Source organism: Charadrius vociferus, unplaced genomic scaffold (assembly GCF_000708025.1).
Source record: "Charadrius vociferus isolate BGI_N301 unplaced genomic scaffold, ASM70802v2 scaffold782, whole genome shotgun sequence".
Lineage (NCBI taxonomy): Eukaryota > Metazoa > Chordata > Aves > Charadriiformes > Charadriidae > Charadrius > Charadrius vociferus.
In genome coordinates this window covers 277,509-290,442 of record NW_009647411.1, presented here as the reverse complement: position 1 = coordinate 290,442, position 12,934 = coordinate 277,509, and the positions used below count along the sequence as shown (strand labels likewise).

At 47.8% G+C, this 12,934-nt stretch overlaps 1 protein-coding gene across 1 annotated transcript in view; it reads right to left on the bottom strand.

Annotated features, from left to right (window-relative positions):
- SSH2 (slingshot protein phosphatase 2) overlaps window positions 1–12,934 on the bottom strand; it is a 64,991-nt gene that overhangs the window by 25,654 nt on the left and 26,403 nt on the right. Inside the window, 2 exon segments of the mRNA XM_009880225.1 lie at window positions 889–953; window positions 5,764–5,867. Of these exon segments, the coding sequence (XP_009878527.1) occupies window positions 889–953; window positions 5,764–5,867 (169 nt within the window).

Sequence of the window (12,934 nt, the reverse complement as noted above, 5' to 3'; positions counted from 1 at the left end):
CCAAATTATTTTCAGGGGTCACTTTTAAAGTCAAAGCATTCCATAATAATCTTGGCTGTTTCCTAGCTATACTCATGAGATCAGTTCAGCTCCAGCAGAGCTCAGGAGGATTCAGCAAACCAGAGGTGCCAGAATAACATTTCTGATGCTGGCCATACGTTGCTAAGAAGCACCAAGACAACACAGGAAAGAAACTTCAGGCTACTGAGTGAGGAGAGATGCAGATACACTTCAGTCATGCCTGACCTTGTACAGCACTTCAGTATGTCCTAGACAAATTCCTCACTGCTCTTCTTTGGCCTCTGGAGGTCTTTAGGACAGCACATCAATGCTATAAAGAGCAATGCCTAACTTCCATTCCTTTCCTATAGGAGGTAACAACCCAGAAAAGCAGGAAGACAAGGTTCAATATAGGTGCATAACTACATGGGGATCCTACATGCTCCTTCCTGATGAGCCACGGCCTTTTGGGACGCAACAAGTTTGGAGAGCAGAGTGAGGAACGCAAATGAACTAACATGGAAGGGCAGGTGTTTGCGCTGGTCAGACCTAAGTCATCCACTCTTGATTTAAACAGGACTCCAAGCTAATTTACCCAGCCTCTCGGGCAATTCTTACAGTACTTTTTGAGAGTGTAAGTACTCAGTACTTGGTTCAAAGGCAGACTTCTAGCCATGCAATTTGTCTCACTGAACAACCAAATAAGCAGGCTTTTCATAATTAGCTGCTTTTCTACCTTTGCAATTGCAAAGGAGACTCCCCAAACCTGCTGATGAAACCACTCAAACATACATGCGCCACTGCTTTCATGAGTTACACAGGTGTGTTTGTCAAGTGGAACTTAACCTTTATATTCCTTAACAGCAGATAAGCAAAAAGCCAGCCTACCAGTCTGATGTTGTCTTCTGGGCGGAGCAGTATGAACATGGCCTGCAGGTGCTGCTGGAGATCCCCTGCAGGGAAGAGGGAAAGGTGAATGCACAAAAATAGCTCTAAATCACACGCAAGTTCCCGGCTGTCCAGCCAGAGAAAAGGTCCACCAAGAAACCTGACACGTCACCGTGAGCGTTGTCACTTCCACCCACTCAGAGATGACGAAACTCCATCTCTTTGGAGTCAGCTGCTCTTTGCTCCATGTGCTCACCTGTTCCCGTCTTACCATGCTCTCCCCTGCTAAATCCTGTTATCTTTTTAACAGAAATAAAAAGTGTTTCAGTACTCTTTGTTCCTTCAAAAGACAGCGCAAACTAGGTAGAAATGGACCCCACCCCACGGTTCAACATCTCATTCTACCACGTGCTTCACATCAGGAATCTGCCTTTTTTTTTTTTTTACACCAACGTATTACTTGGTGCAGAACTACTACCTAGATAAAAGTATACCCTTTGAAGTGAGATTTAGTCTCATCTTAGAGCAGCACATGCCCATGTATGCTTATGTACCAACCCCACCCAAAAGTGGCTAAGAATTACCACCCGAAAAATCAAGCACCTACATTTTTTCCTAGAAAACGCTTGCTACGCTTTTACCACAGTAAAGTAAAAGGCTGAGGAAAACTGAAAGAAAAAAATACATCACAGTCACACAGTAACTTTGAAGTCTTCTTAGAAAGAGCTGAGCGTCCCAGGTTCCTAAAGCATTTGAAAGACAAGTGAGATACCTTTCTGTTGGTACTGCCGCACTGACTTCTCAGCACTACTCCCTGGCCCGTAGAGCGCCAAGAGCTTCTCTGCTAAGCAAGCACGTTACCTTCTAAGTGTCGGTAAGCACTGACACCTCCAGCAATGGGCTCTGTTTTCAATCACTACCTGGAAAACTAATCTGCATTCCCAGAAAGGCGAGTGCAAGGCTGCCAGGTGGGTGGGACAGAACGGAAAGAAGAGAAGTCTTTACTCTTCCACCCCCTCTCACTCCCCCAGAGATGGGAAGCTCCGTTTAGGCAACACTGCAGGGAAGAGCACGAATGCTGGAGCAAGTATTCAGCGCAAGTGGCTACGAAAGCATTTCCTAGGAAGGTTGACTAACCTTTCTAATTCATCAGAAGTGCTAGAATCCACGCTATTTCACAAACTTTCAGAAAGAAGGAAACCTTGGGCATGGAGCAGCATCCAGCAGTGCCACGTAAGGGAAAGGGAAGAAAGGAAATGCTGCCCAGCGAGAGCACGGTACCTCGTTTCCGAATGATTTTTCTAGCTGGTGAGCAGCAGGGCTGATGGGACAGAGGCAAGCTTGCGTGGAGTGGGCTACGCAGGACACTGCATTCCCTGCTTTCCTCTTCCTTCCTCCTCAAAACCCACTTCAGCATATGGAGAATGAGTCAAAGCCCCGGCACCGCATTTTTAACCGAGGGTGGGAAAAATTGAGGCACTCCGCAGTGCTAGGGAAGTGACATATAAAGTACCAGCGGTGACAAGCACCTGAAGCTGCTTCCTGCCCACGGACATCGTTCCCAGCACTGGAGGGGCTGGCACGTGCCTCCCTAAACAGCAATTATTTAGGGAGACAGGCAGCACAGGAAAGGTCAGCTCATCCATCGGATGCTCGTCCTCCCAGGGGTGCAGTGGGAGACAGGATTTCCCCACGTCAACACCAGTGCAAAATCCTGACAACGCTGCTCAGTTCCAGCAAGTTTCAGCTGTCGGTGCGGTGGGAACCACCGAGAACTGGACTCAACAGACAAAGGTCCCTCTGGTTCAGGTGGCACCTCCTGCCTGCATCCTGGAAGAGCCCAGCAAGTATTTGACTCACGAGGCATTCACATGTCTTAGGCAGCTTGAAATGAAAGATGCTTTACCTCAGTTTTTCCTTCCCCAAAGTTTAACAGTTCCCATGTATTGATGCCAGCAATTCAACATCAGGAACCAGTTTAAGCACTGAAGTACTTAAGAGTTTAAAAAAAAAAACACCAAAAACAACCACCACCACCAGGACTACTGGGTTATCTCAATATTTAAAAAAAGAGAGGAAGTTTCAAAGACAACCCTTTCTGCAAGGGTCAGTCAAGAAACTCCGCTATCCCTCATCCTCAGAAAGTTTACTGTACTCCTCCCTGTTCCCCCGCCTGCCCTGCCACCTTGGGAGCCCCCGAGCTCGAAAGTAAAATATTGCTTCCTTGGCCAGCTTTAATTGACTTGCTGCATTTCCAGCCCCAAACACACAAGGCACTTTGTAAGCTTCCTGGATTAAGAAAAAGCAAAGGAAAGGTTTTAGCATGCCAGAATCAGCACAAAGTTATCACATCCTGTCCTACGAAGAGCTGTCGGCTTCGCTGGCATTCGCGGCACGACCGCTCCTTCCTATCACATTGTCCAGCAACCAGCAGATGCTTTTGTTTCCTCCGAGCTGGCAGGCTAGGTGCAAAAGCATCAGCTAGGCTGGGATCTTAAAAGTGATTTACAGTATCCCAGAGATGGCAAAAGCCTCAGCGAAGTTGCGTCCTTTTCTGGCCTCCGGCGTTGTTGGAGTGCCAAAACGAGCCCACCAGCCCGCAGAACACAGCCCGTTTGCCAGGTGGCACAGGGCGCAGGACCGCCCAGGCAGAGAGAGCAGTGTGGACAGCTGGTACCTTATCTGGTCAACCTGCCAACTAGTGATTGCCATTGCTGAAGATGATACAATTAAAGAAATGGGTGCAGGCATTCATTATTTCCTGTTACGCATTTATTCTTTACGCTGGATTCTGGCACCTCTGATGAATTCGAACAGCAGGTCAGAAACGTTAAGTCAACCTTCCTAGAAAATGCTCTCGTAGCCACTTGAAACACTATTGCATCCATAGGCAGAGATTTCATACTGGAGTTATGTCTGCTCTCCACCCCCCTTCTAATTTTGTGTGCCAGAGATAAGTCATGACACACACATGGGAATGAAAGTTGAGCACGGATTATCAGAGTCCAAGAAAGGAGACAGTTTTCTTTGCCACAGGCTCTGCCAATGGCCGGTTCACCTCTCGGAGCCACAGTTTCTATATCACTGTTTTAATTTTGGTGGCACAGATGTTTTGCTCAGAAAGGTGATACATTGATCCCTTGGTGTCTCGGTCTGCTGGCATATACTGTAAATTAGAGAAGTTCACAGAAAAGAAAGATGGTGCACACTCATACAAAGGTCTCTTTTCAGTGAAATCGCCAAGCACCATAAAAAAAATACTATACCATTCACATCACTTGTCCTTTCCTCAGTTTCCCTGCTTGTCAAGTACTGATGCTGCATTAAATCTCACCCCACAAGATGAAGAGACAGGAATAAAAAGAGTCTTCTAAGAACAAACCCCCCATCCCTTAGGCAAGCCAGCCTCTTAAATACGAAACATCTCCCTGTAAGCAATTGCAACACACCAGATTTGCTTTCTTGGCAACCTGGCTTCAAAAAGCTCTGGGCTGATTAGACTAGCGACTATTTTCCACCAAGGTCTCCAGACCTCATGGAAGTCAGCTGTAGGCAAGTAGATGAGGCAGCAAGAGAGACTCCGAGCTGTCTGCGCTGCCTTGCACGGGTTCATGAGGAAACCCATCCAGCGGGTCTCTGCGCGGTAAAGCCAAGACAGCAACTTCAATTATGCAGAGGACTTTGAAGAGATTAAAAACCAAGACAGGTCAAGATAAACTTTTAAGAGACTGCTGACTCTATTTTTGTGCCGAAGACCATTTCCCTTCAGTCTCAACCAGAAAGTCCAGCTTTAAGTTAAGTTTCAGAACAATTTATTTTCTTTTGAGAACTGGTAATCAACGCATCTCATTCAAAAGAATCTGGGTACTGCCTGTACTATGTCTGAGTGGAAGTATGTAATTAATTGCCTTTTGACTTAAACTCCTCCTATCAAGATGTTTGTAAACAGATTTCGAGGTGGACCAGTCATCAGGCAGGTAACTCTGCTGGATGTAGAGCTGGATGACAGGCTGATGGTATCCAAGTACACAGAAAGCTACACCTGGAACCAAACCAAATCACCTTTGGGTGGTCCTTTTCTGGCAAAGGAAGTTGACTCCAGCCTCTCTCCTGTCTCTGTCCCGTATGCAAAAGCCCAAAGGTCTCAATGTTGTTTTTTTGCCAGCTGATTGTTTAATGGAAGGGGAAAACCCCACGCTATCTGATCCCAGTAAAACACCATCAGTGAATAAGCACCACATGCACAATGAAAAACAACCTCCCCTGAAATGTTTGAGTTTCATTATTCAGACTGACTTTTCAAACAAAGCAAAAACACCAATCAAACTTTCAGCAGATAAAGGGGGTGGAATTATGACTGACTCCTTATTATTCACTCTGCTCACACGTCTGAAAAGTCACACTGATTGTGCTCAGAGGTTTCTTTGCCGCCACGTAGAGGTAAGTCTCCTCCTTTTCTTCCATCACAACTGGTTGCTTTCGGATCAGGAAGGACAATTACTCATCCCATATCATAACCTCAAGTTCCCCAGTGCAATGCGTGAAGGTTTTGATGACAATCCCTCAGCTCTTCTCTTGTACAAAAACTACAGGGCGATATTGTGGGGGGCAGCTGTTCTCAACTCTACGTGATGTCACGATTGCTGCCCCGATGTCACTCATTTGTGGGATGTTGCAGGACAAGCAAAGGAGTACCGAAACCTTTTTTTTTTAATCAACATTAAACAGTGCAGTCTTGAGCCTGGCAGGTCCAGCCTTAACACACACCCGGTGTAAACAGAAACGTGTGTCACCGGGTGAGAACGAACTCAAGAAAGGTGGACTTGGAAACAAGAGTGAGCAGACAAGCCTCAGCCGTCGGACACAACACATTACCTGCGTGCTTGTTGCGCCTGTGACTGATCCTGGGAGTAGAAGAGCCATTTCCTCGCGGCAGGAAGAGCGCTGCACCTTTCACAGTGAGGAAACTTTCGCTGATGCTGCGAGGGAAGAGACAAACAGTGAGTAAGGAAACCTCTATACTGTCTTTAAAAGGAGAAAAGCAGCGGAACACGCGAAGTTCAAGGCACTGAATGCATGCTCTGTTCTCTCACAAGGAAGTGATTTAGACTGAATTGTTTTGTTGGTAAACAACTCCCCCCCCTATAAGTACTGCAAACATTCAAAGCACAACTGAGAACAATGTGAAGAGAGAAACACTGAAAAGCAGAATATATGCCTGGTGCCGTTCTGCCTGCGGAGGTAGAACCTGAGCAGGCAGAGGGGATTAACCTATGGCTATATTTTCGATTTGAAAGTCAAGATGAGAGATCCACATTTCTAAATGGCGATTAATACAGCAAGCCCACGCATCTCTAATTACGGATTCTGTTAACCCTGCGCTTTGTGGTTCAGACACAGCTGATGCCCTACAGAAACAAATGTCTTCCTTCAGCAGTTAGCCAAAAGAAAATTAGTGTACATAACAGATTAAGAAATCATGAAACTACTGTCTATGAGTAGTATGATAATTACCTCTCCAAGACTTACAAATTAAAAGCAAAACTGTAATGCTGTTGAATTCAGACATCACTTACTGCCTTGATTTTGCCCTTTCTGAAGTCATGTGAGGAGAGAGGGTTGTGGAAAGGGGCAACAAAGAGTTCTCAAGTTCTGTGGAACAGCTGATATTTTAAGCACATCTTCCAGTACTTTTCTTAGAGATGTTGGGGCTCATGGAAAAAGCAAGACACACTACAGATTTTGCAATTAAGCCATCCTGTTGCATAGCGAAGAGTTCCTGCTTTTCTCAGAATTGATAAGACAGTCATACATGCTTTGAAGAAAGCCAGAAACAATTCTACAGTCAACAGGATGGTTGATGAATATGATAAGACAGGATGGGAGAGTCCCTGGCATGGTGTACCCCAGCAGCTCCATGCCTTGAAAAAGACGTTGGCTTGTTCTCTTCAACTGAAGAAGAGACTAGGAACTTAGTTCCTTTCTCCGCTTAAACAAATACCGAACCTAATTATTTATTCCCTTCCTTTAAGAGACAAGGACCAGGAAATAATAATAGGGTGAAAAACCCCCGCCATATATTTGAAGAAATTCCATGTTACAGAATGCAGGTGGATGCTAGACCACGCCAAGTCACCCCCCTCCACGGCTCCTTCTGCTCTGCAGAAGCAGCAAAGGCTAACTGCTGCCTGCAGCCCCTGCTCCCGGCACGCGTTTCGGCGGCTACTCAAAGGCAGGCGTGCACCTAAGCATGACTGAAGACAACGGCGTCCCAGAGAAATGAAATGTGACCAAGAAGCAGGACACAGCACGGCAGGAGCCTGCGATCTTCTAGTCTCATGATTTGAGGTTGACCGCTTTAACAATAGGCTTCGCTGACTACGTTTTTATAGCTACAAGAATTATAAAAGCTTGTGTTAAAGCTGGATTTCCCCCTAACCTCAAGCACGTTTCTGGGCACCTCTCCATTTTCCTGGTGGGGATATAAAAAAAAAAAAATATCAAATTTTCTGAGCTCCAGCAAAGCAGATGCACACACTCAGGAAGACCTTTTTTAAGCCTGCAGCACATCCCAATGTTATGCACTGTCTGTCATAATCTCAGCACTCCACTGACAAAGTTTCTCCCAGGACTATTTTCTAAAATTAAACCAGAAGGCAAACATGCACTGGATGTTTCAATAAATCCAGAATTTTAAAAAGGAAAAAAAACCCCACTCATCCCAAGTTAAAATGGATCAGAGATCTCCACCTATACTAAAGTTTAAAACAAAATAAAAAACTTAAATTCATTGGGCACACTGAGCACAGATGTTTACTCAGACCTTTCTCATACAAAAAATTTTGACTGAGCCCTTCTGGCTTTTGGTGACAAATAGATCCTCTGAAAGCCCTCAAATCTACACAGTTTCTTAATGCCTAAACTAGAGAAACACTGAGTTATCCTGAAGCCACTAACTTAAAAAAAAAGAAAAAAAAAATTTCTCCCTCACTTAGCTCAAACGTGTTTGGATTCAGCAGTGCCCTGATGTCCTGAAGAAGTTCACTTCTGCTTTCAGATTAGCACCTACAACAGGAGGGGCAGGAGAGCACGCCATGCTTTGCTGAGCCTCTTCAGGAGACAAGAAAGAGTGAGAAGGCATTCTCTCCTCCTCCCTTTACAATCTCACCACAGAGCCAAACGAATTTCAAGCTGCACAAGAGGAGACAGAATTCAGCAGTCACAGCCTGTTTTCACATAGTTAATTTTATCAGCAAAGCCAACAACTAATATTAGCAATCCTTTAGCCTGTCCCCGAGGGTTCCCCAGAAGGCTGAATTAGCAACTATTTTTAGTGGATAAAGCAGCATGTAGCTAGAGGGCTGGGAGGTTAAAAATCTTCTCAATTCCATCACTTTCCCTTACCACCAGCGCTCTGCCATTAGCCACCTGCCTGGAAAGGAAACATGGGCAGAACTAAAGAGATTCCCCTCAGACACATCCCTTCCAGGAGCCCACCTTCTCTCCTAAAGCCACGCAGAACCTTGTTTTGGGCCATTACGCACAAGCAACAGGTTTGACTTGGTAAGGTTAAGGAAAGGGAATGTAATTTCCCATATGAAGGGTCGGAACAGTTGAAGAATTTGGCGAAGCAGATCGTTCTTGTCGAGCGGGGAGGCCAAGCAGGCAGGGCAGCACCGGGTGTAGGAGATGACCATCAGCACCGCTGGGGAAAGAGCGGCTCGTCCTTCTGCCAGTTACGGTTGTGGGGACACTCGCTGTGCGGACGAGGGCACGGCACGCTATCAGCACTCTCAGCATCACCTGCCACGAACTCCTAACACCAGACACGCAACGCATCGGTAACCAGCAGAGCACCCCAGAAAAAAAAAACAAACAACCCATAGTACACAAACACACAACAAAACCCTTGCTCCGAGATTCAAGCAGTACAGAAAATCTTGGGAGGAAAGGCAAGAAGTTTCTAGCAAAGTCCAAACAGCTGTAATAATAACTACCAGCAAAGTTTAACACCATTCTTTCGGGAGATGCCGACTTTGGTGCCTGTGATGCACTATAGGGACAAAAGAAAGCAATCGCTGGCCTGACGTCCCCTGTACCACCCACAGCTGGCTGCTCCATTTGGGTCCATCCTGCCTGGATAGCCCCAGCCATGACCCTTCCCAAAAGCATCACATTTCAGGGCAAGATCACCTTTGGATACTGCCCCTGGTACGTAAGGAGGAGAGAGGATTCTTCCTGTAGGCCGCTAACAGAAGGCTCCACTCTGAGATGCTTCAGAAACACAGAATGTAGAAAAGATGTGTATGAAAAGGGCAATTAGAGGCTCACCACCAACAGCAGAGCCACGCTACCATCCACCACTGATTTTACCCTGCTGATAGCTCCATGGCTCCCAAGCATAACCTGGGCTTTGAAATACTTCCTAAAATCTCATGTGCCAGAGCCTACTGCAGCTTCAATGCTCTCTGAAACAATCTCCTGGAAACAGATTGGGTACTAAAAGGCAGTAAATGCGGTTAGGGGAGAAGTTGAGTCTGGGAGAGCAGAAGAGAGGGAGCCAGCTTGGCAGAGGGAACAAAGCTGAGCTGTATTTTACCCACACACCAAGCTCGTCATCAGCCCTCCGTACTCCTGAGTGGCTTTCTTCTGGAGAAGACTTACGTAGGACATATCTGTGAAAGAGTCACTAAAGGTATGAGCAACCCCTCAGCACTACAGCTGTGGGGAAAAAAAAAAGCTTCTGTTCCACGTTTAGCCTGTTCACCTCTGAAGTAGCAACCTTAGGGCCACCAGTGATGGGCCATTTGTAGCCCATCGCTCACTGGGAAGGGAAGAGAACCAACATAAGCGGAAGACTTAAGCAACTCCTACAGAAATCACGACCTGTACCATTTTTTTTCCCAGGCAGAAAAGATTTTGTAGAAATTGTGCAAGGCACATCATCAAAACTATTTAAAGCCTTTTGCACAAAAAGCACAGACGTTCCCTTCAGAAGACCCAGGTTCTAAACAGCGGTGACAGCACGAAGCAGCAGCGATTCCCGTGCTCCCCGACCTGCTGCCCAGCGGCTGAGCTCCCCGTGCGCGAGGAAAACACTGCACCGTTCATTCCAAATTCTCACTACGCTACAAATTCGGGGAACCACATAAAATTTACAGACGGCAAACAAATAGTGAATGCCTCCCCAGCTGTTACTCTGCACAGCTCCGTTCATAAATTGCAAGTGCAAACACCAAATGAACTGTTCTGAAGACACAAAAGAGAAAGTGCTACTGGTGTATGGACTATGCCAAACACACAAATCATCTGACGCTTCGCCACGACCCCCCCATGCGATGCCCTTCACCTAAGGGGCTGCTTGGCCAGAGCGCTGCACCTCCAGCCAGGAGGCAGGCGAATCTGCGCCACCCACCAGTTTTCAATGAAAAATTCTCAATCCTCAATGTAAAATACTCAGAAAGGAACCTTGGGGTCTCCTTCAGAAACTATTTCATAAAGAATGGAGATAAAACCTTTTTAGAAGTATAGCAAGGAAAGCAAAGAGGCACCTGAATAGCTTCCGGTGATGTTTTATCCTAATAAACACTTAATTAAGTTATTGCGAGCCTGAGGATGACTTTCCAGTCGGCTCTACTTACTCATGGGAGCAGCTCCTTCACGGCAGGCTCTGTCCTGTCCAGCCCAGCCCTTAATTGGGCACTCGCCAAGTAGCACAACCGACAGAGCTGGCACCATCCCCTGAAAGGTCCAGCAGGAGAAGTCCTCCCACCACATCCCCCACTGCACAAAGCAGAGGAAGAGGTGAGTGCGGCGAGGAGCAAACCTCCTGGAGCTGTCACCTCCCCACCAGCCGGGCCAGCGGCACGCACAGGCAGCGGCACGGGCACCGCAGGGAGGTCGCAGCCTCCTGTCCCGTTCCCCCTTGCCCTCAGAAGAAAGGGATTAAAAAGCGGTATGATAGGAGAAATGAAGGTTTCAAGATACTTGATGTTTGAATAAAAGCCCACTAGCTGTATTATTTACAGAAATACAAATGTAATTTCTCTGACAGCCTCAGGTATTTATGAACCAGAACCTTGCGGAAAAGCGCTCTGAAGCAGCATCCTAACAGAGCTATCGGAGCTACGGCTCAGCACCGGGAGGGCACGGGGATTTCTAAGCCAAGCCCGGCTCCAGCTGTAGCTCCCCATGACAAGAGCATCCTGCAGTAACCACGGAGGCTTCCAACTCCTGACCAAAAGGAGGTTTTCCTAAAGGGCATCTCTTGGGACACAACCACCACCCAGCACAAGCTCTGGAAGCCTGGGGATAAACACAGCAAGCTGCCTGGCAGGACTGCGCTCCGCCAGGGAGGGCTTTGGGTTTCCAAAAAGACATACCCTTCCCCTCCAGCAGCCGGTTAGAGCAAAGGCAAACAAAAGAAAAGCAGAAACGCCAACTGAAAGCGGGCAGGCAAGTCTGACAGTAAGGAATGACACAAGTTAACCCTGGTGTTGGCCAACTAGGAGCATTCAGCAGCCCAAGCCCTGAAGATGGGAAGTGTCAATGAAGACATCTGTACTGAAGCGCTGGGGGATTTCAGCCGGGACCCCGCTCTCCCCAACGCCACTCGCGTGCCCCATCTGAAGAGCCAGCAGCTAAACAGGTGTAGGACAGGGAACAGACCCCCTGCGGAAGGGTGTCTACTAGGAACTGAAAAACACCCTTGCATGCCCAGTTACTTTCCCTTGGTTTTAAGCCAGGTTGCTCCTTCAAGAGCCCCCTGACATTTCGCTCTACCGCGAGCAGGCGGAGCGTGCTGCAGGGGGACACGTGCTGCTCAGCTCTACCATCCTCCTTTAATCCACAGGTTGCAAAACGCAAAACTGAGAAAAAGACCGAAATTCAGAGGCTGGCAGGAACGGCATAGCAGGCGTCAGTACTTAGCTCATTGCCGAGGCCGTGGAGCCAGGCGTGGAGGGAGGGCAGCCGGGGACACGAGAGCAAGCTCTCGTAGCACGCCAGGACTCACCCTGCGAGAGCAGCAGTTCCAACTGCAGCTTGCTGTGCCTGGTGTGGAAAAAGTTACAGGAGGGCAGGCTGAGCAGCCTGGTGGTTTTCTCGGCACCTCAAGTCATTTCCCTCCCGCTCCCCTTCCTAAACTTGCTGTTTCCCTCCCTTGGCAGGCAGGTCCCGGGGCACGGCATCACACCCGCTCCGGGACCGGCGCTCATCGCCAGCCTCCCACTCGCTTTACCCGGCCACAAGAAAAGTCCTGGCAAATAACGCAGCGGTCCCCCAGCCAAGGGTGCGAGGGTGGCCGGGCACGCAGCTGAAGTACATGCAGCCTGGCAGCCAGGGGCATTTCTCCATCAACCCACCGGACGAGAGCATCACACACCTCCAGCATCCCTCCCTGGAGAAGCGCCTAACTCTTTCACCTTCACTGTAGTTTGTTTTTCAATAAACACCACCCCTATTTCCCTCGCCTGCTTTTTAAAGTACCCGGTTTAACAACTGCCAACAGTACTAATGAGTTATACAGAGGAGAGCAATGTTTGCCTTCCAGTTTAAGGCTTTGCTCCTAGGCAAGCGAGGAAAGCACCCACGTCTCTTCACACAGAGGCCAGATCTCGGGGCTGCGTAAAGCAAAGTAGTACCAGTCACTAATAACAAACCCCCCAAAACCCAGTAAACAAAAAGCCACCGCAACGCCAGGGAAATGGAAAAGGGAAGGATAACTCAGGATTGCTCTACACTGACATTTGTATTACCCGGGTCAGCTGGCAGCACACACAGACAAGTCCAGGCCTCTCTGATATCCGAAATAGAAACAAAGCCAGTGCAGAGCAAAACAAGGGCCGCGACTTACCGAAAAGGGCTCTGTAACACTGTCAACAGAGGTGACAACATTGAGGGGAGGGAGAGAAAGGGGAAGTGGTTCTCCGACCGGGGCCGTCTCTTGCCACTCAGCGCTTTTGCAACTCAAGAAACAGCACGAGGAGAAAAACAAACAAGGCGTGGGAACCCGCTCCGCCCCAGATGTTTGAGGCAAACTGCACTT